Source organism: Ambystoma mexicanum, chromosome 3q, assembly GCF_040938575.1.
Source record: "Ambystoma mexicanum isolate Mex_15411 chromosome 3q, UKY_AmexF1_1, whole genome shotgun sequence".
Classification (NCBI taxonomy): domain Eukaryota; kingdom Metazoa; phylum Chordata; class Amphibia; order Caudata; family Ambystomatidae; genus Ambystoma; species Ambystoma mexicanum.
Genome location: NC_090926.1, coordinates 273,008,278 through 273,031,882, shown reverse-complemented (window position 1 = coordinate 273,031,882; position 23,605 = coordinate 273,008,278). Strand labels below are relative to the sequence as shown.

Genomic DNA, 23,605 nt, shown 5'->3' with positions numbered 1-23,605 from the left:
ACATCTAGGACTGGATGATGGCTAAGTATCATGGAGCCAAATTATGTCCTGTGCTTTATCTACTCTCGTGTGTAGCACTGAGTATCGTCTGTGTATTGATGAATGGCTATATTGGGATCTTTGAGGAGAGTGCCCAGAGGATCCATGTAAATGCATGATCCATGTACATGCAATGCAATGTAATTGACATTTGTATAGCACAGTTTCCCATTATAGTCTCAAAGCTCTGCAGCTGAATGCCCTTGGGGGGGAATTCGTCAGATGCATTTAAAAGGCATGTGGGCATTTTATTAAATATGAAGTTAAGTAGGGGTGGCTAAGTCCCTGCTGGCTAGCAACCATTAATCATCTTTCAAGCTGGGATTTTCTTCCCCTTCTGGAAACCGTGACAACTCATCCTGCCTTCGCCTCATTCATTGGGTGTTCGGTTCTTGGGGGCACAGTGGCCGCTCTGATAATATCTCAATGTGACTAGGCCTAGTAAGGTGGTTGTTTTTTGTCCTCCCTCTGTTTCCCTTGCCATGTCGCACCTTGAAATACTTTTGTATAGGCGTGTTATAAATGACGTATCATATCATAACCATCCTGCAAGTTGGGGCTCTTCAAATGCCTGAGAGCAAAGGGCTCCCTGTGCGCATTGGGTTTCTTGGAGGCCAGGAGCTCAGAACATGTCCGAATGCCATACTCTGTATACAAAATGGGTAGCTTTTAGGCCATGACCCAGGCAAATGGCGAACTGGGTGTGCCCACAGCCCATGTCCAGTTTTGGCATTAAAAAATACAGTTCTAGTTCTTGCAGATACAGAGTTATGGTTGCTTTTGGAAATTAAGTGTTGAAATACTGGAGTTTTGTTTGGTCCTTCAACAATAATGCCCCTTCATCTATTATATATTTTAATATGGTATCTTAACTGTACTTAGTGCGTATATGAACAGAGAATTAGTTTGATGTTCTCCAAAGGCAGCTCCTACTTGCAGGGTGGTCTTGACAGTTGTTCTCCGTCAGCTGCAGTCCGTGCACTCATCGATAGTGCCAAGAGAAACCATGTTTCCTCACCAACATTGATATATCAATGCAATGACTCCGATACATTGAATACTTGAGACTCGAAGTTACAAAAACTATACAGCCATCTATCCACCAATTTCACAAGTGGACTATCTGATGAATACCATGTACAATTGCTCTCGAAGTTGGGAACATATGAGACTCTGGAACCAAGAAGGCTAAACCTACTCCATCTTCTACCCACGAGTTATCACAAGTGGATTATTTTGAGAAATACTGTGTACAATTAGGTGAACACGAGAGAAACAGGACTTTGCCTCTGCAAGTCTTCCTTCCGTCCTGATGAAGGCCATTCACTCTCCAGCATAATAGATCAACTACCACTTGGTCGAAACACTTCAGTGTCGACATCCCACCCAGTGTTAAATACCAATACTATTTTATAGAAACCAGATCGTTTGACCCAGGAGTTCTACTTGGGACTAAGTATTTTTTTTTTTTAATTATTTTTTTTAAACAACAAACAGCACTCCAAATTTTACTTGGGGCTAAGTTATATCTAGTTCAAAATGTATGGAGTGAAATGTCACTCCATCATATACAGGCACTTCTTTTTTCACCACTGTTTGTATGTGGCTTGCTACAAATGTACCTGCTTGGTTAAAACTAAAATTGATTCCTTCCACTTGACAAAAGTGGAGACTCTGAGGCAGACCGATTTGCTCCCTTAGGAGTAAAGGTCAGCCTCACCACGCTTCGATATCTGGGTATTAATGTGACCCGAGACCTTGACTCCCTTTATGAGGCTAACTTTCCCCCACTATCGCTCTCCCTTCAAAAGGACATCCAAAGGTGGACCATCTCCTGGCCGGGCCGATTAAATGCAATAAAAATGGTGATTCTCCCTGCAATACTTTACCTGTTTCAAATGCTCCCCAATAAAATGCCCCAAGAATACTTTACGAGCATGAGAAAAACCCTCTTAGCCTTCCTGTGGCAGGGCCAGAAGCCGAGAGTCCCCAGATCCTTGCTACAGCTCCGGAAGGACAACGCGGGAGTGGGCCTCCCGGATATAGAAGCATACTACAGGGCAGCCCAACTACGTGTCATTGTCCCGCACGTCAGGCAAAAGTCAGAGCCACAGTGGATAGCCCTAGACAACTATCATCTCCGACCCTTCATATTAGGCGAATGGCTATGGGTTCCGGGGCCCCAATTGCGACATGGTGTTAAAAACCACCCTATTATTAGAAAAAAAGGGCAATCTGGACACCAGGTAAGAAAATGGTGGGAGTTATAACCTGGCCATCTCCCCTTGGACACCTATGGTCACCGGGGATCCGGGATGCTATCCCAGACCCAGGGAGCTTCGAGACATGGTACGATGCGGGATTAGAGGGGGCTGGTCAACTCTGGAGAGATGGTGCCTTTATTACAATTCAGGATTTACAGGAGGCGCTCGACATGGGCCCGCTCTCGGTCTTCCTATATCTCATACTCAAGGGGGTGGTGACAAGGGCGATATGGAAAGAACAATTACAAAGGGAGCTCACCCCTTTCGAAAGCATTCTCAACACGTGTACGAGTTTAAAGGGCTTGATAAGCGCAATGTACTCGGCGCTGATTGAGGTTGATATTATGCCATCACACGCATTGAGGAACAGGTGGGAATCGGACATGGGAAGGCAGAGTCCGCAAAAGTTATGGCTCTAAATTTTGTAGAAGGACAGCATATCCTGCCAATATAAATTGCATGCCGTCAAGTTGTTGTACAGGTGGCAATATGACCCGGTCCGGCTGGCCAAAATGTATTGAGGAATAAGCCCACATTGCTGGAGGGGCTGTGGAAAGAGGGCCGATTACTGGCATATGTGGTGGGGATGTGAGGCGGTCCAAGCTTACTGGACAGAGGTCCTCAGCTTGATCAAGGAGATGCACCCACTTCTGATCTTGTTCGGCTTGGTTGAAACGGAAGACACAATTGAAAAGGCGCCCAAAATGATTCTGGGTTTACTGCTGGCCGCCCGAGCATGCGTCACCATGGTGTGGAAGAGAGCAAGGCTCCCTAATAAAACCGAATGGCTGAGTGTTGCCTTGAAAAAAAAAAAAATATATATATATATATATATATATATATATATATATATATATAGAATGGACAACCTTACAGCGGTCCTGCATGGAGATCGCACTTCAGTTGAGAACGCATGGTCGGAATTTCGGGCTAAATATGTGACATAAAAAATGTGTGCAAAGCGTTTCTATGTTTGGAGACATTTTAGTTGATGGCTGAATCTCGCTGCTATGTTAAACTTGCAAGTTCTAATATGTCTATGTACCTGATGTCAGGTAGTTAATATTGGTTCGGAGATAGATACTGGTCTCTTCCAGCCCTTCAGGCGGTACTATGTGCAAGGGGTGAGGGGAGTAGCTAGGGGTTTTTGGGTTTGATGAACCTATTCAAAGTTTATGCAATGTGCTTCAGATCCTAAACGTTTTACACTGTATTACTATCGATGTGATATCCTTCTTTTTTTTTTTTTTTTTTTTTATTTCAAAAACGAATAAAAGACAAATTAAAAAAAAAACTAAAATTGATTTGGCTAACTAATAACAATGACTTAAAAAACTTTATGACTTGATCAACACCAGAGTGTGTTAATTCTCTTTGGTCACCCTGATCAATTTTTTTTTTTCCGACTATACACAGGAGATCATTTTATTTACTGAGCATTTGATGGGTGCCTATACAACAAAATGTTGTTTAACGGCTCCACAAGGCTGAATGGGGAGGGAACAAGGGAGTAAATAACAGTCACAAGAACAGTAAATATACAATTGTGGTCCTGCTAGGCCTTGTGCCATTTGCAGGTGCAGTGGAGTGAATCGTGGGAGATGGGGAGGGGAGCTAGGGAGGAGGCCCCTGGTTAGGTGCTAGAGTGGAGGAATCCCATTGGTTAGATGCACAGCCGCCATGCATGGGGCCTGTAAGGGCAGTGCTGTGGGAAGGTGGAGGGGTGCTGGTGTCGACTGGGTTGAGGGCCTGGTAACCTATGAGGTTCATGAAGGACCAGGCCGCCAGCCTCCACACAGTTGGGTGATTAGCTGGGAAAGAGGTAGAGAAAAGCAGAGTTTGGCGAAGTTTCTGGAAGTTAAGAAGGTCCGGCTCTAGTCTGAGAGGCAGGGCGGCTGTTGCAAAGAGAGGCATCAGCGGAGGAGAGAGACCTGATCCCACTCTCTGCTGGAGAAGCGTTTGACAAGCAAGGAGTTGGATTTGGAGTTAAGAGGAACAGAGGGTGGGGCAATTGGAAATGGCGTGGTCCCAGGCCCCAGAAAGCCTTGTGGATGATGCAGAGGGCCTTGAATTTGATCCTTGCTGCCACCAGGAGCCAGTGGAGAGATTTTAGGGCTGGAGAGATATGGTCCCTTAGCTTGAGGCCAAGTCATGCAACCCAATTCTGAATTAGATTAATATGGCATAGAGCGGAAAGGGGGATAGTGAGGAAGAGGCTGTTGCAGTAGTCCAGGCTAAAGAGGACCAGAGCTCTGGAGACGTTGAACTTATGGGGAAAGGTGAAGAAAGGGAGAATGCCTCTAAGGAGGTGAAGCTGAAAGTGGGCCTTCTTGGCAAGGTCCAAGATGTGAGGGGTGAAGGAGAGAGAGGAGTCAAAGATGACCCCAATGTTTTTGGCCACACGGGATGCAGAGGGTAGAGGGCCCAAGGAGGGCGGCCGGGGGGGGGGGGGAAACGGGGGAAGGTGTCCCAATGTTCAGTCTGAAGGTTCAGTTGGGGGAGGTCCAACTTCTCCAAAAGTTTGCCCAGGAAGGGCGTAATGGGAGATAGGGCGATAGTTAGAAGGGCAGGGGGGTTCAGCAGACAGCCTGAGGGGAGTGCTTGAGGGGAAGGAGCCAGTGGCCTGGAAGTGGTTGCAGGAATTGCCATGATCCGGGCGGGAGAGGAGATGTTGTCCTTAATGGTTCTAGAAGAGCGGGGGTGCACCTATTGTGATGAGACCATTTTAGGATGGACAACTTTAGAGACTTCATTATGTGTTATGGGTAGGAGGGAGGACAGTGCAGGGGGGCTGGACTGGGATTGGAGGATGGAGTGGTGGAGAGTGTGAGGAAAGGATGTCCAGAGTTTTAGATGAGAAGTAGGTGGCCAGAGCGGTGCAGAGAGCCTGGGAAGAAAGTAAAGTGGAGACTGCGGATGGATTGGCAAGTTCCTTGCAGATTTTTGAAAAGTTCAGCTGTGTTAACAGCTCCGGGCTTGTTTCTTGGAGTGGTTGGAGAAACGGTATTGCCTTTGGAGCAGACGACAGGCCGGATAATCAACTTTGATTACTAGTAGTAATAACTAATATTGCACACATCTATGTAACATTAATCTTTTATGATTTTACCTCTTCATATCCGTGGTGGGGGATCTTTTGTTTTGACTTTGTTGTGTGTTTTGTATTAGGCAGAGTGACCAAAACTAAGGATGGCCATGAAGTGCGGACCTGCAAGGTAGCCGACAAAACAGGTAGCATCAACATCTCTGTGTGGGACGACGTGGGAAACCTCATTCAGCCAGGAGACATCATACGACTCACCAAAGGGTAAGGTATTCAGCAGAGTTCTGCTAACCATGCGTTTCCATAGCTGCGATAATGTCCATCATTAATCCACAATTGAAAGAACAGTATTTATCACAAAATCTCTCCAGGTACCTGTTTTGGTGTGTGTATTTACTGTACATGTAGCTGCTTTTTATGCACAACACGGAACCAGCGCAAACTACTTTGGCATAGCTTAAGAGCTGAGTAAGATCGAAACACTACCATCCACCCTCCACAGCTCCATCTGAGCAGTGCTGGTCCAAGCCCAGAGATTAGCCCGTTTGCCCTCCGAGGCAGTTAGTCCTCTTTTTAATTCCAGGGTGCACTGGTAACCCGTTTACAGACAACTGAGTTTATACTGCGTTTGTTACACAATACGGTCATAACCTAACAAGCTTTACTGGACTTTCCTCTTACGGTTTTCTACTTTGGGGGAAAGGGGAGGGGGTGTATGCCTAAAGTCATAGCAAGGAATACATTTCTTACCTTTTGTAGTGTTCTTTCTGATGGATTAGTCCTTCCTCCCAGGTTCCTTAGCTGATCTTCAGACATATTGTCATCCAGCATGGAGAGCAATGTGGCTCTGCCCCGGCGTGGGTGGCTGGAGTCTGACTCTGGGCACACTGTCATGGGCAGTATATATGGAGCCGGGTGACATCGGCTTTTTTTCCCCTGCCTTCTCTGCGGCAAAGATAATGCAGAACGTACAAGTTATGTTATAGGATATTTATCCCCAGGCACTCCGGCGGATCTGAAAAGCAAGAGGGTGGGGTTTGTTAGTGGGACTGAGCGGTGAACGCTCAAGAGAGCTGTGATGTGCTGTTGGTAGTTTGGTTTATACCATTTGCTGAGCATAGGCACTGAGTGGACATTAACTTATCGGCTAGATGGGCAGAGTAAATGTCCACAAGAGCAACAAATGGGCAGGCCAGTAGCGTGTCAACAGAAGGGGTCTTGTGAAGAGGAGTCTGAGCTAGAGGGCTAATCATAGGCAGACTTCAACAGATTAATGTAATTGGATCTGAATTTCGGGAAGGGCTGCTCCTCGCGTAGAGGGTGAGGCAGTGAGTTCCATAATTGGGCCGCTCGAACCTGGAAGCTGCCTCCCCCTGCCTTAGTTTGCCTAAATCTTGGTATAATGAGGCGTTTCGCATTAGAGGTTCTAGCTGGACGTGCAGAGCTTCTTTTTATGAATTCGTCTGCGAGATAGCTCGGTGCGGCATTGTTCAAGGCTTTGTGAACAATGGATGCCACTTTTAGTGGATTTTATTTTGGGTGGGTAGCCAGTTGTTTTGGCGCCTAATCTTTGAAATGTGCGATCTTTTGGACACACCAAGGACAGCTCGCAGGGCGTTATTTAGTAAGATTTGAATTTGATGGGTGATTAGCTTTATTGGCTCCAATGTAGAAGGCATTACAATAGTCGAGCCTAGAGGATTAAGGCTCTCGCTAAAATAAGGCAGTTATTGTCTGAAAGTGTTTGCCTGCTCTGATGAGCTTACATGTGTAAGTGGTGACAGATGCCAGAGACTTCAACTGTTTGTCAAAAGAGAGGGTGGCATCCAGATAGAAGCCAAGTGTCTTCACTTCCTTGGACACCTTGATGCTATTGCCATCAATCTCAAATGAGGTGTAGTCCTGGCTTAACTTTTTGAGGTTAGAATGAGTCCCTCGGATGATGAGCTCTGTTTTATCATCATTCAGGCATAGACCGTGGGTTGCCATCCATGCCTGGATGATGCTATGCACCCTATTCACCAAGGCCAAATCCTTAAGATAATCCCCAGAAAGTGGGAGGAGAATCTGGGTATCATCTGCATAGTTGGTGTAGGTGATACCAAGAAGGTCCAGATCGTCGAAAAGGGACTTGGTAAATATGTTGTATAGAGTAGGGGAGACACAGGAGCCCTTAGGGACTCCACACAAGATGGGAATCGGGTCAGCCCCTGCCGATGGTGAGAACACCCTCATGGTCCTGTCGCTGAAAAAGGATTCAATCCAGGTTATAGCTTCTCTAGGGAAGTGTGCGGCTGAATCTAAGTGGCTACAAAGTACCCTGTGGTCCACAAGGTCAAATGCTGCCGAGAGGTCCAACAGTAAAAGGAGAGCCATTGTTCCTTTATCTCTTAGATCATCTATTTGTGCCTTCAAATAAATGAGGGCAGTCTCTGTACCGTGTTGGGGTCGGAATCCAGAAAAATTTGGTTATAGGTAATCTTGTTCAGGATTTGTTGTGCTGTGTGGGTATGGGTGTGTTTTGTTTAGAGTTTAAGATGTGTAAGCAGAGGGATGAATTTTTTTTTTTTAGTTGTTTGGTTAGGGGTTGCGCTATATCGTCCCGTTCCCCCCCCCCCTCTCCACTTTGGTCACCTTTTGTCCCTGCCATTTTTGTGTTTTTGTGCATTGCAGTGTGCTGGGGTGGGGGGTCTCCCTCCTATAGACTCTCTTGGCGTTTCATGGTGTGGAGCCACCCACAACTACCTGGGTCCCTTGAAGGGGGAATGCCTCTTCCCTGTGCCCTTGATCTCACTGGTCCCTGTGGTCTATCTGTTAGGTTGCCTCGCTTTCCCCTTCCACTATACTGCTCTCTGTCTATGGTTCCACCTTTGTCTCTCCCTCTCCACTTTGTCGTGGTTCTGTCTAGTCCTCCGTCTTGCCATTAGTTGTGTGTTCATTCTGAGGGTTGTGGGTGTTCCTCATTTGCTTTCAAGAGACAGGGTTTTAGGCGTTTTCTGAATTTTAGATGGTCCTTCATGTTTCGTATTTTTCTCGGGAGGGAGTTATGTTACTTTGCATTTATATCCCGCCTTATGTACCATTTGGTATGATCTCAAGGCGCTGGTAGGTTGAACACCCTCGGGACTGTAGTTCGAGTCAGTAGAGCGAGAGAGAGAGCCAAAAGGTGCGTGTGTGCACCGGATAAGTGTGCAGCAGGTGTGGCATTCGTATGATAACTGCTTCTTGGTGGTAGGTGTGGTGGTTGGGAGATCGAGTATGTGTTCATTCTGGCAGGGTGATAGTAGACTGATTCTGGCTGCGTTAGGCCTGAAGAGAACGCACAAGCTGGCGGGTGTGCAGCCCGCTGTGTTTAGTTAGGATGATGGGCAGTATGTGGCAGGTGTTGGTATGAGAAGAGCTATACCGAATGTGTCATAGTATCGCTGTGTTCTAGTTGAGTGGTGGTGTATAGAAGAGAGTAAGCGTGGTGATGTGATATGGTGGTTTTCAGTAGGTGCTTGAGATCGAGCGTCTTCATGCTCTGCTCCATGCATTCCGTGCACTCCAGCAGTTCCATGCTCTCCAACCGTTCCATGCACTCCAATCGTTCTTGTACAATATCCATTCCGTACAATATCCATTCCGTGCCCCCTAACTGTTCCAAGCATTCCATTCGTCGCATGTACTCCCTCAGTTCTATGCACTCCATCTGTTCAGTCGGATCCATGCATTTCATCCGCTCCACACTCTCCCTCCGCTCCACCCTCTTCATCCTCTCCACACCCTTTATCCGCTCTACAGCTCCTTATCTGCTCCACCCAGTTCACCCGTTCCACCGATTTCATTTGTTCTACCCACGTCATCCGTCGCACGCAATCCACTCCACAACTCCTTATCCGCTCCACAACTTTAGCCGTTCCACCCACTTCATTCGTTCTACCCACGTAATCCGTCCCATGCACCCCATCCATGTCATGCACTTGATTTATCTATTCCATTCGTTCCGTTCATTCCAGGCACTCTGTCATTCCATGCCATCTATCGGTTCCATGCACTCTTATCTATTCCGTGCATACCATCTGTATTATGTACTCATCCTTTCCATCCTCACGTCCACTTTATTCCTCTCGTCCACTTCGATCCTCTCTTCTATTTCATTGATATCCATTTCCTTTATTTCATCCACATCACTGCTTTCATTGAGTTTATTCCTTCATCCACTTAAATAATTTCGCCACTTTATTTGTGCTATTCAGTTCATCCGTTTCAATTTACATTGGTGCTTGGTGGTTATTAGTTTTCGATTTCTCGCTCGGATCATGATGCTGGACTGTTCTTTATGATAAGGCAGCTTTGGGCTAAGGTCATTGTTGTTATCCAGTTTGAGTTAGTAGTTGATTTTAGGGGAAGAGCCATGTTTTCAGTAATTTGCGGAAAGACATGCGGTCCTCAGTAAATCGGGTGTGGGATGGAAGTGCGTTCCACAGAGTGGGGGCCAGGGCTGAGAATGATGATCCCCCTAACCTGACTGTTGGTTTTAGGTATGATCGGGAGGCTGGCAGAGCTTGATCTTAGAGTGCATGGAGGACGGTAGGGTTTTAGTTTGTCTTGAAGATATTGAGGTCCGGTTTTATGCATTGCTCCGTGGGATATGCATAAGGTTTTGAAGGCCACCCTTAGGGCAACCGGAAGCCAGTGCAGAGTTTTGAGGGCTGGGGAAGTGTGGTCTCTTGGGCCAAGAGCTAGTAGCAGTTTGGCTGTGGTGTTTTGTGCTCTTTGTAGTTTAGTCAGTTGGTACGCGTGGACTCAGAGGTAGAGGGGGTTAGCATAGTCCAGTCTTGACATAACAATCGATTGGACTGCGGAGAGTCTGTTGGGCAAGGAGAGGTATGGAAAAATGTGCCTAAGAGTTTTAAGGTGGTAGTGGCAGGACTTGGAGACGTTGTTGACTTGGAGCGAGAGGGTTAGGTCTGAGTCTAGGGTGCATCCAAGGCTTTTTACTGAATTTGAGGGTGTCGGGGAATTGCCCATGGCAGATGGCCAGGGTAGTGGGTGTAGAAGAAGTTTGGTGTTGCCACATACCATGATTTCAGTTTTGGAGGGGTTTAGCAAGAGGTGGTTTGTGGTCATCCAGTGATCTACGTCAAGGAGGCAGGGAGCGAGGTCGGGTTGGCAGTTGGGTTTTGAATTCAGGAGTTTTAGGATTAGTTTTGTGTCATTGGCGTAGTTATAACACAGGATATTGTGTGAGCGGATTATTCGTGGGAGTGTGGACATATAGAGGTTAAACAGGAGGGCTAATAGCCATGCTCCTTGTGGAACTCCAGTGTTGACTGGTCGGGCGTGGGAAGCAAAGGTGGAGAGTAGGGTTATTTGGTTCCTTTTGTCATGGAAGGATGCTATTCATTTGAGAGCGTTTACACGTATTCCCAGGCAGTGGAGGCGGTCAAGGAGGATTGAGTGGTTGATTGTGTCGAAGGCGGCTGATAGGTTGAGAAGGATTAGTGCGGAGCATCCGGCAGAATCGGCAGTGTTTTTAAGGTCATCCCAGATTGAGGTTAGGGTGGTTTTGGTTCCGTGTCGGGCTCTGAAACCTTATTGAGCGGGGTCAAGGAGATTGTTGGCTTCGACAAAGGCATTTAGTTGACAGTAGGCGGTTCGGTCAATGAGTTTGGCAAGGAACCTGGTGTTTGAGATGGGGAGGTCGTTTTTGGGCTCGAGAGGGTTGGGAAGTTTTTGTTTTTGGTGTTTTTTTTTAAAAATTTTTTTTTTTTTTTTTTTTAGGGGAGGCTTGACATGAGCAGTTTTGAATGCGTCGGGAAAAATTCCTGAGGACAGGGAGTTGTTTATGATGGTTCTCGCGTGTTCTCCTGCGCAGGTGGATGCAAACATTTCTTTGAGGGTTGTGGCTGGGCAGGGGTCGAGCGGGGAGCCGGATGGTTTGCGGGCAGAGAGAAGTTTGAGAAATTGGTCAGTTGATATTGGAGTGAATGAGTTGAAGGTTGGTTGGGTAGCGGTCGCAGGCGGTGGGATGGCAGGTAGGGTGGGTGGATTGTGTGGTTGGTGTAGGAGAGCTAGTTTGTTGGTTAGAGAGTTTGTTCTTTCGAGAGCTGTGGTTAGGAGTGTAGAGAGAGTGAGTCGCACAGTGGTTGCGAGTGGGTGGGGAGGCTGGTGGTACATGGATTGGTGAACTCGGCGATGATTTTGTAAAGTTGTTTGCTGGGGTTTTTACAGTTTATGATTCGGGAGTTGTATTGGGCTTTTTTTAGCTTTCCGAATTTCAGCCTTGTAGAGGCGATGGTGCCGGGACAAGGAGGATCTGCTCAGGGCAGTTTTGTCTTTCTGCCATTTGCGCTCTAGGGATTTATATAGCTGTTTAGTTATCTTCAGTTATGGTGTGAACCATCTAGGAAAAAGGCCATGGCGAGCTGATGGCTTGCAGGAGCGGGTGAGCGGAATTAGTGAGGTGTTGAGCCATGAGTCAAAGGCGTCGGAGGTAGTGGTTCGATAGTGTACAATCTATTCACACATCTTCCAAGGGAAGAGAATCTGGTGAGGGCAAGGTCCATGCAGGGTGGAGCAATTCTGGAGACGGTTGCAAGAAAGGAAGTCCACATCACTGCAGCATAACCTACAATACCAAAGCGTAATTGGTGTGCTGCCACTCCTTGGAGTGCAGGAAAGGTCCTTTTTTTACTTCCCCCATGGGAGGAATGAGTTAAGTCCTCGCTGAAGGGGGTGGGAGGGGGATTCCTGGTTTGTGTTGCGATCACAGCGCATCAGCTGCAAACTGATTTCTCTGACTCCCTCTACCCCTGTTCTAAGGGTCGTAGTACTTCTGCTGATGCTTGACTGGCCTAGTAGCTAAAGGAGGTGCAGTGATGAAAGGAATGTCCCTTGAAGGTTGCAGGAAAGGCTGAGGCTGTTCAACAGCCAACCCCACAGATATGGTTGTGACTCTATGTCCTCAGTTTTGCCGATTCATCAGCTTTTGAGAAATAAATTCTACATTAACCATCGAACCTGCTTGTATATTTGACGCGATGAGCCTTTATTGGTTCTCATCTACTAATAAGCTAATTTATTAGAATCTATTTCAACAATTTCTGACACGTGTCCAGCCGTTAGGCTTATCTCATCATAGAATATGTGTGATATTATTACTGTGTTACAAGTATACTTCACAAAAATCTAAACAAAAGTTGCATTCTTTTGATGTCTACTTGTGTATTTATAACTAGTTTCATACAATCGGTTCATGGAAATGTATGATCTAAATTGGTTTGAGACCAAAGTCACTTGCTGCTTTCTCTTCCTTACTACTTCACTACTTCTCTTTTGTCTTTTCATATTTACAAAAGTTGGGTCGATAAACCCTTTTGTATATCAATTTTGCATCCATCTTTGACAAGTGCTCTTTTCAATCCTTGGCAATCTATCGTCTGTATTTTCACACACTTAGTGTATTATTGAAAGTACCCTGTAAGGGAAATTGTGGCTGCCAAAAGACATATCGTAAATAATCTTGTTTGTGCGTCCGGAGCAAACCCTGCTGCTGTGTCCGGGCATTCTGCAAATAATGTTTTGGAGCTTCTTTCCTATCTTCGAACAGAGCAGTACACTCCCCTCACCTCCCCTGGAGGCATATTTGGCAGCAGCCCTCGGAATAATGCTCCATAATGTGCGCATATATTTTGCCTGGGCTTAGGTAACATTGACCGTCTGTCGTAGAATTTGATTTTTGCCAGTGTGCCATAACTATACCTGATGAGGGACTCTTTAGGGGGGCGTTGAGGTAAAATGTCTGTCAATTCATACTGTCCTGGACCTGGAAGGGGCAGGCATCCCCCAGTACCCTACCCCCTTGGTCATGGTTTTGTGGATGGTGGTGTTTGGCTGCCAAACCACTTTGCTTGAATCCTAACCGGCTATTGTGGCATCAAGTAATTTCCTATGGAAAATTGGCACAGAGGGACCTTCTTTGCTGTCTGAAGAGGGACCACTCCTGCCGGCGTGTGGTCGTTGCATAATGAGAAGCTTTTTCAGACCTCTAAAGATTCTTTGAGCCCCGACTCCACTACTGGTACTGAGGTGGAGAACGACTGGGCTTTTGCAAAAGTTTCAAGCATCCGCTGTTAGAACGTTTCCTATTGTTGCTAGAGGGTAGAAGTTGGTGAGGAATGGTACATGTTTTTTTTTGGGTTTAGGTGATGTGCACTCAGTGGTTTTCGTTTTCATCATGGTGGGAATACTGATGCCATTACCTGAAGGAGAAAGGAGAGATGAAGGAGAAAGGAGAGATGAAATTCACAGTTTCAACGAGATGGCTTCTAATTCTTCCTTGACTGTTTCTCATTCTCGGAAAAGTGAGTTTTTTTTTTCAGGTTCAACAGACTTTTCTTTCTCAGGGACTTAAAACCTAGAGTGAGTCTAATGCCGCCCATGTGAAGGGCAGTGAACAACTTCACAACCCACTCCCGGATGGGAGGAACATCTACTGGCAGGAACATCAATCCTCTGCTGTGCTCGGCACCAAAGGCACACTAAATTGGGGGGTGGGGGGGTCTTATACCAGTGTCTTGTTGCAGATCTTGTGGCCGCAATATAAGATCTTTATTCGGGAACAGCAATACAGATTAGGCTGAACAAAGATGGGTGCCTTACAAAAGAAATTCAAACTACCAAGGGCCTGAAGCAAAGGTGCCTTCTGGCACCCATCCTGTGCAACTTCATCAGTGACATGACAAAATCAGCACCAGGTCCGCCGGATGGTTCCTTATGCGGACGATCTGGTCCTGCTGGACAGGACCCATCTCGGACTTCAAAAAAAGTTGAGTGCCTTGCAGGTCTAAGTTATTTTGAAAAACCAAACGATAAACATGGGGAAAACGGATCCTCCTAATACAAAATCCAGGTGGAAGGAAGAGAAGACCTTTCCGATGGAGGCTGGGAAACAGTACAATATTCCCAACAAATTATATCAAATACTTGGGGAATCATGATAAGTGCCAGCAGAACAGAGATGGCCTGGATCGCAAATCTAATTCTGAAAACCGATCCGTTGACAGCACAGGCTCTTGTGATTGCCCAAAAATATGGCACATTTTCAATATTGCTGGTGGTCCAATTCTACAACCAAAAGGTGGTGCCAGCTATGACCCGTGGTGGTGAAGCAGGTCTGGGCCTAGCATGGGAAACCTGGGAAAAGCTGGGGAGTACATTTTGGAAACGATTGCTAAGATTGCCAAACACGATCCCTTTGGCAATGCATAAGGCACGAACTGGGTCTTATACCTATGCATGGAAGAATCCTCTGGCAATCTCTCAGTATTTGGCAGACTGAACTCCAGGAACTGCCCCACGCTGTACGACATCATCAAGAAGAGGGCAGAAGGCTCATTTGAATGGACCCTGAATGAATGGAGCGCAAACTGTCTGGACATTTTGACACTATTGGGTCTGTCCCTAAAAATCCTATGCGAAAATCCACTACCGGCCAAGAGCGCTGTGGGTGCTCGGGCAACAGGTCAGAAACAGGCAAAAAGATCGGCCTCAAAATATCATAATCTCTCAAAAACCGTGACCAACCTTCCTAATATTGTGCCACTATATTTAAGAAAATCTCTGAACTCTGGCAATTGAGACATGTTTTTAAGATTTAAGTCCTCCACACAAAATCTGTGCTGTATCGCTATGGAGGAAGGGTGAAGGACAAAAGCTGCAGATTATGCAATTACCAGGGGGGGGAACACTACAACATTTGATCCTATACTGCCCAGAGCTACGAGTAGCGAGAACATTAATACTAAATGAAAAATAGAAGAACATAGAAGGTACTGTTGCAGAATTATGGTGTGAGTACTTGTATGGGGGCATTAACCAGTCCACAAACAGATGTCTGGTAATATTGCTAGAGGGAATCTTCAAGAAGAAATTCAGAGACCTCCCTGGGACATGAAAATTCCTCTGTAAGGACTCCAGAATAATCTAGGACAAAGGCGTAATCCTAGAAAGGGCGGGCCAAGCAGTGAGGCTGATTTTTGGAGGACGCAGTCTGACCTATTTCATCACTCAGACTCTTGTATTCCTAGTGTTCTTCCCAATTTTCCAACATGGGAACATCGCAAACTTTCAACTCTGATGAGGTGTGGACTTATCTCTTTTAAGGACTTGTAAAGGAATGTCTAACATTGTTTTATCTTCATTTTTTATGTGGACTCCTGGGATATTGATGGAGAAACACACGGTTTTGTATTCAAACTATGTTTAGATGATCATTTAAAAAAAGTATACTTTGCATGTGTACTTTGTGCTCCGTCTACACACTGCTCTGTCTATTGACGCACCAACAGCTGCTATTTGATTTGGCAACATGGTAGCTACATAGTAATTCGTGCCTTCACAAACAGCCTGCTGGAATCCACTTGATTCCATCAGCTGTGAGCTGCCCTTTCCGCTCTATTACCTGCTAGCCCTCATTTCGCACTTCTCTAAAATCCTATCTCTTCCATTCACCCACTAGCATCTTTCCGCTTCCTCCCTCACCACGGAATCCCCCTCCTCCTCCTCTTCCTCCTTCACCTCCTACCCCCCTCTCTCACTTTGGTCCCTCTCCAAATGCGCTTAACCTCATCAATAATGTAAATAGTTCCTTGTACTGTTTTCTGGTTTGATTCAATGTCATGTATTGCTTGTTCCTCATGTAAAGCGCTTTGGATTAAAGCGCTATATGAATACAAATACCTGTAATCGAAATTAGCTTCATAACCCCAACCTCATTTGTCTTGTGGCAGAGCTTTGGTTAAATATGCTTGTAAAGCTATACTTGTTTTGGTGTAAAGTCTGAGGGGGGGGGAAATACTGTTCAAATACCCTAAACCAAACCTGATGTAATTTTATTTCCGCTTGGTTTCAGGCCATGCTCTGTCTTTTAATGGGAAGCCTTTCCTCGGGAGTACAGGAAGTAATCTCCAGGGTTGGAGTGAGGACTAGCAGGTTCAGTGGGGCCTCTGCAATACAACGAGGAAGTCGCACCAGGGAGAGAGAGAATTGCTGCAGTCCCTGATAGAAAGGCAGGCAGGGACTCGGGGGCAGGACAGCGTATCTAGAGATGAGCTTCACATTGGGGAAGCTGCCATCCATCTTGGATTTGCCAGGCCCCTTTGTCCTACAGGCAAATGCCCTATGAAGCTTAGACCACAGGGTTTGAGACCCGACCACCCCTTTAATTTATTCATCTGGCAGTACTATCTTGAAGATTTGACTGGAGGGCCAAGGATTTCCTAGGTGGGTGCAGATTCTCTCCCTAAACGCTTCAGAGGAACATTTGATGTACCTTTCGGGGGAGGTGGGCAGACTGCAGCTGGAAACTGGTACCCAAGACTCTACCTGCTGAAGTGGCAAGTGCTGCAAGTGCCCCTGGCAGCCTTCCTGTCTGGGAGGGCATAAGATGCACTTGCCTTTCACCAGGAATCTGGTTTAGGGGCCCACAGCCCACCAAGGATCAAAAGTATGTTGCCTTTCTGTCACTGATTTAACCGAGCTGCCTTTGACATACTCTCAACTTTGAAACGCTTCAAGTGCCTTTAAGCTATGCTAACCTGAACATTGCTGCCTGTTCCAAGCTTCTTCGAGCCACAACACAAGCTCTTGCCGCATGTTGAGCCGCACTGTTTCTGATCCAGTGGAGCTAGCTCGATCGCTGCTGAAACCGTTTCTCTTCTCATGATTCATTGCTGCTTGTCGTACTGCACCAGTGTCAACTTTTTGAGCCAACTGGAGGCACTGCAAAAATGCCCAGAAACACAGCACGCTGCTGACGAGATATCAAGAGTATTAAGTATGTGTATATGTGTGGTTTTGTCCCCGCCCCTTTTCCTTGTTGTATGGTCCATAGTGACAGACATTTTCTGAAACGTTTTACTTTTCTATCAGACTACTCGCTTGCATACCCCATGTTCTTCAATAACCAGTCTTTTATTTTTATTTTGTATTCCTCCCCAAGTTTACATTCTGGGTTGGCGTTTTTTAATAGTTTATTTTAGTTTAATTAACGTCCTATTTTTATAGAAACTTAATTGGACGTTTTTTTTATTCTGGTACCTAAACTATTGTTATGGATGCCTCGCCCTCTTGAAAAGCATAGCCTGCCCTCAGCCCATGCTAACTTGCACAGGATAATGAGGTATACTGTTCGTGTTCTACCTGTTTCCCCTTTATGATTGAGATCACTGCTGTTCTAGTGTGGTGTGGGGCTGAGTAGGAGTTTCAAAGCTGCTACTCATGGCAGTAGTCCTTTCATCACACAGGTCATGCTGTGCCCCTTGTTTTATTCTGCCCTTTCCTTATTGTCTCCAGTTTTAATTGAATACCGCTCTTCTTCCCACCTATAAAATATCCGGGATGGTGGCATTGTCAGAGGTATTTGCCAATTGCATATCCGCTTTGCCCCCAGAAAGGCCAGGACAGAGCCAACAAATACTGACTGCAATTTTTTTTTTCAAGGCAGGAGACCATTGCATTTGGAAAGCTCGTGAAGCAATCCTTGTTCTGGAAATTTGTTAGACTGAGGAAACGCATTGTTTTACTCTTTACTGTAGGTTTTATGATGACTTTTTGGTTAGAAAGACTCGTTCAAGGACTGTTCCTAAGAGTAGTGTAATAAGAATAGGGAATAACAATGGGGGGGGTCCACAGAGCACCAAAATCCAGGACGCTTGCATTCCAGATCTCTTCTCCACAAACCTGCAACTCCTATGTTGACTATTTAGACAAAACTGGGTCTAAAGGGGATGAACCAAAAATGCTGTTGTCTGGGGATAAAAATGTGCTAGGCATTCACAATAGGAGAGATAAAATGTTATATTTCGATACTAATTTCTATTAAAACCAGGGCTGGAGGATGCATTGCAGCCTCGATAACTTCTGTGCAAAGTTTTAAAGAAATTCTGTGGCATCGTCACTATAAACCATTGCATTTGAATGGTTGGACTTTTCAACCCATTCTCAACCTCTGACAGTGAAAAAAATATTGTGGAGACCTGAAAACTCAATGCTTGCGATTGTCAAAAATGTTACCTTGGTTAGTTATGTGTCAGAGTATGTAAAGGACATTGGAGAGCCAACAGTATGATTCAACCTGTGCCTGTTCTATACAATTTATTGTATGCAACTGAATTCCCTCCACCTTAGAGACCCCCAGCAACTTTGCTGGATTTTGAGGACTTGATTTTTTTTTACCCGGAGAGATTGGGACCCTTTTTTCCACACTCTCATGTATTTTAATGTGATTTTTATACACTGTTTCTTTTTGGTTATGGAGTCTAACCAACTCCATAGGCATCATCTTTTACAATTGTGTCACAAAGCACCTACAGTGCAGTGCGACAGGTAAGTCTTCCAGATTTCCCAAGGTTTAAATGCATTTTCTGGGATCAACTATCGTTTCCCAGAGCAGTAAAGTGAAATTGGCTTTACTTGGAGTGTGCTTGGTCTAGCAAGTATAATGCTATCTTACAATAGAGTGCTGGAGGGGTTACTTAATATCCTCTGTGTCTAAATGCTCATGTAAAAATGTTTTTTACCCTTTCCTGAATTGATTGGCCGGTGGCAGTGGGTTAGTTTTGAACTACCTAGGTTTGCATTTACCGCGGACCCGCTAACGTTAACCGTGGGAGCCATCTTTTTCAAAATGACGTCCAGCCATCCTTGCTTAATGCGGTCTTCTTTTTTCACCAGGTCTTTGTGGAAAGGTGCTTCTAGAGAGTTTCTCTGTACGCCAAACCAGGTTTGGTCTATTTGTTCATTTTGCCTTTGGCCGGGTTTCTGAGAGAAACCGCCTCTGGCGCCGAGTGTCTGGGGTAGGCAGGAAGTGAGGGAGGTGCTCGATGTGCTTAGTTTCCTGGGAGATTCAAATGCACTCTGTGGTGATTGGCTTGCTGACTGTCCGGCAAGGACAGCCACCCTGCTGGGTGAGTGACAGCTAGGCTGGAATGAATGGGAGAGAACTGAATAAAAGGCAAGCCTTTTGGCTTGGAAGGCAGAGTCGACCACTGGACGAATGAACCAAAGAAGAGCTTGAAGAGGACGCCTTGTGCAACTCCTGGGCCATTGGTTTGCTCGGTGAAGCCCTGCTGCAGTGACTATTAGCCAAATTTGCATCGACAGTGAAGCCCTGCAAGGACGATTTCTCCCTTTGGGTTGGTGAGACCAATCAACGCCCAAGTAAGCCACCCGGACACCCATCTTGGAGCTGGTTGAATTTCTTCAGAGTTGCTGCAGGATACTGTAGAGCCAGGGAGAGTGACACCAGATTGTGTGTGTTGCTTGTAAGCTGGCCAAAAGCTTTTGGAAGATCCTCTGGACTCCCACGAAGCAGGACTGACCAAGCCTGACCCCCCCCCCCCCCTTCCCCTCCCCTCAGTCGAATGCAGTACCTTAGATGTGAGGAAAGTCCACGTTGACAGCCAGGAACCGTGCTTATTGCTATTTGCTGTACCGCAAGGAGCTGAAACGCGAAACGGCCACTGAAAGTAAAGTTTGCCGGTTGCCAGTTTTGACAGAACTGGTGTAGTGCAGGAGTCCCCCCGACGTCCTCCCTCTTGTCCCCACGACTGAGGCCCAGGAACAATGAGATCTGCACAGGAACAGAAGTCATCAGCTGCATCTTTTCTTCTTTACCAAGGTACTGTAAAACAAGTCTGAGAACGTACCTCTTACTGTAGAAGTGCTTGTAACTTCCACAACTCACAAGTCTAATCAGCCTGTGGCCCTACACTTGATTCTTCTTTTCTTCAAAGACTCCTAAGAACTAGTGCACTTTTCCATTACTTACCAGAAGTGCTTTATTCTATCCAAGACTTTTGCCCATTGACTTTGGCGTAGCCTAATTGAATTGAATGACTCTTCTAGTGAACTCAGAAAGTTTCTTCCCTGCTTAAGAATATTTGTGGTCTCTTGGATTCTAATAACCTTTGCCTTTTACCAACGTTTAAAGAGTATTCTGAATGCCAACAGTAGGGTATTAATGTCCCCAGCATCATTGTTACTGAAGTCACCTGTGGGTGTAGGTTGTCTCTGTGGGCCATCTCAAAAGGGCCTTGTCTGATTCAGAAACTCAAAGTGTACATTATATGGAGTATATATGTGCGTTACTATTATATTGCTCCCTTCTGAAGAAGGCTTTATAACTGATTGATACACTCAAGGTTTCTTGCATAAACAATTAATAATGTAAGAGTTTATTTGAATACCTGCAACTGTGAATCTTTGTGTAACTCCAATACAGCTCACATTTCCCTTCTTGAGATAAGCCTGGCTGCTCAACACGCTACCAAAACTATGTAGTACAAGCTTATACCAAAGGTTGGGTTGCCTATACCTGTAGTCGTGATTGTTTTGTAGTGTTCCCAGAGGGATAAACTTTGCCTGTCAGCAACCGTAAATTGTATTGCTTTAAAATCTTTAGTAGGAAAATGCTGTTTAGTTTAACGAGGGGCTCTCTGCTAGTGCAGCAGAAGTATTATTTGATCATGCTTGTAGGACTGGGGAGCACTGAACATGGGCAAGCACAACTTGTGCCACGGCAAATCCTACGTAGGGGTCATGACTAGCATTGGGGTACAATGTGGCACATCCTGGAGCATTCTGGCAATTACATGGTTGTGATAAAGTACCTGCAAGATAGACAGCAGAGCAACCTATGCAGAGTTGTTCTTCCCATGCTGCCGTACCACAGACATATGAAAAGGCCTAAGCAACAGGTGGTGTGTTAGTTGTGTATGAAAAGCTGTTGTGACATTGTGTGTTGAAGAATCCCAGGATAAATGCTGACTGGCAGGGGACCCATGGGTGTTCACAGATTTGATGGGCAGCAGTGAGGATGTAATTGGAATACCTGCCAGTGAACTGGGGTGACCGAGGTGAGATTGGAGAGTGAGTGAAAGATGCAAGCTGCAGTGGGTGAGTAAAGCCGCCAAGATACCTGATGCGTTGATGCAAATGGGAAAGGAGAATGGGAGACGTGGCGCAGGCAATGCAGAGACAGAAATGGCAAGAGGACTGGGTGGAAGTAACCAGAGCTGAGCCTTATGATTGGAGGCTTTGAAGAAAAAAAAACACATTGCAAAGAGATGCTGCATCCTGAAACTTAAGGAGTACAAGACCCCAGAGTACCTTCAGACGAGACACCCACAGCTGAATACATGGGGGAAGCTGCACTCTGGAAGCTAGAAGTGTTTTACAAACTCCTTTGTAGAGGACTTTACAGAACAGTTGCATGCTAGAACCTGTGACCAATGTTCCCAACAGCCATTGAGAAAGTAAACCAGCTAAGTACTGGGAAATGGTAAAACGACAATAGCTGGTAGAGTTCTAACTTTACAACAGCCACCTTTTATAATAAGAGTTGAACTGTGTTCGTCAAGAGGTAGGAGGCTCTTGAATTAACATTATCTACCCAGTTGCTTTTATCAGAAGGTTTTCCAGCAAATGTATTTTAACTTTTTTTTCTTGTTTTTTTATTAAGTGTTTTGGATTTGGACAACTGTGAGTCCTTCAATAGGTGATGGCCTTCTCTTCTAGGTTAATTCTATCGAAGGTCAGATTGGAGATTAAGGCCTTTGGGTGGTGCATAAAAAAGCAGTCTCTAAACAAGATCGGGATGCACTGACTATGGTCTACTTTTACCACGATCCATTGGTGTACTGTTACACTGCAAATTGTTCAAGCCAGTTGTGACCTGCGTTTTAATGCAACTGTTCCAAAAATGTGTACATTTTGTCATTGTGTTAAGGCACCTTTTGTAGGAGCACCGTGGTTTTAAAATGTTCTAAGTGGTAGCCAAAAGAACCTGTCCTGCTGGCATCAATCCCGCAAATATAGTAAACCACCAACAAAACACAATTAGGACCGTTATTATGGTTTCCGGGGCCCTGGTGTATATATATTTACTATAGGAGGAACTGGTCAATACTACAAGTCCAATAGATAACATAACCGTTTTTGGGTATGTGCTGCCAAGTGTAAAAAGGTTTGATGGTGGGGGCAGGGGGCAATCATCTGAAGATTTTCGTAGCTAACCGGATGTAGTGGTCGAAGCAGTGCTTCTCTACTTTAAAAAAAAAAAAGGTTTTATTGTTCCTATACTTATTTTATTATAAAAAAGCAACAGTTCAGAATGGTTCAGTTTTAAAAAGTGTAGGAAGAAGTTGAAACGTGCACTTTCAGTGCACTGCACATTCCCTTAAACAGCAGGTGGATTTGTTTGGGGGTTTGGAATGCATTTGGGTGGGGGCATGGTGATGGGGTTTGTGGGGAGCGGGGGCAGGCCAGCAGAGAACATAGTTTCACTGCTTCTTTTCATACACTTCGACCACTGACCGTATGGCAAAAAGGAAACCTCAACAAATTGGATAACGGGGCTGAAGAGCTATTCTTCAGTACCAGTTAAATTAAATTGTTTTGAATGAAGAAGCCCAGCCATGTGTCTGGACCAGGTGACTTGGTCCAGTGTAAATGGAGGTAGCAAGCTAGACTACGACTTTATGGGCTTTTCAATGCCTTTTGAGTGCTTCGCCAAGTTTCTTTCTCTAGGAAACTCCTTGGCAGCAGCCACAGTAGCACTATGTACAGATAGGAGGCGTCTGGAGATTTTGGGCAGAGGTGGCCAGTGCACAGGGAAAATTGGGTAGGAAATGATTGGTGTGATACTGACTTTGCTTATAAACTTATACCTGGTGTTTTGTCCTTGGCTCCTGGCATGGATTGGTTCTTTTGTAGCTGGCTGCCTGATCCTTGATCAAACAAAATTGGCCTACCAAGGCAGATTGTTGAGTAGTTCCTATACTATCTGCGGTCACCTGCTAGTTATTATGACATCACTATGATAATGTTGTTCCAGTCAGGGGCACATACCTTCAGCTCTGTACCAAAAGGGGGCTAATAAGAAGAAGGGTTGCACCGTAGGAATTGTTTTACCACACTTGAAACTTGGCTCTCTACATTGATGGGGCAAAGGAGATGGCAGGCACTATAATGAAGGGGTTAATGAATGTTGCATCCAGTTTCGGGGCTGGGCATAAGTCATTAATCCTACCTTGTTTCTGTTGGCAGAAGGTACTGCATAGTCCGCTGTGCAGTTCACAATGTATAGGTGGGTGTGTGTTTGCAAACAGAGCATCAATACATTTTGTGGAAGGGGGAGCATGTTCCAGAAAGTCCCAGAGAGCCAAATTAAGCAGCTGTGACAAGGCCGGTTAACCCGTGCGTGCATCCTCAA

General features: G+C 45.6%; 1 protein-coding gene across 1 annotated transcript in view; it reads left to right on the top strand.

Moving 5' to 3' along the window:
- The window catches only part of NABP2 (nucleic acid binding protein 2), a 39,152-nt gene that overhangs the window by 4,397 nt on the left and 11,150 nt on the right, over positions 1-23,605 (top strand). Inside the window, exon 3 of the mRNA XM_069653749.1 lies at positions 5,472-5,610. Coding sequence (XP_069509850.1) covers positions 5,472-5,610 — 139 coding nt within the window. The remainder of the gene's footprint in view (positions 1-5,471; positions 5,611-23,605) is intronic.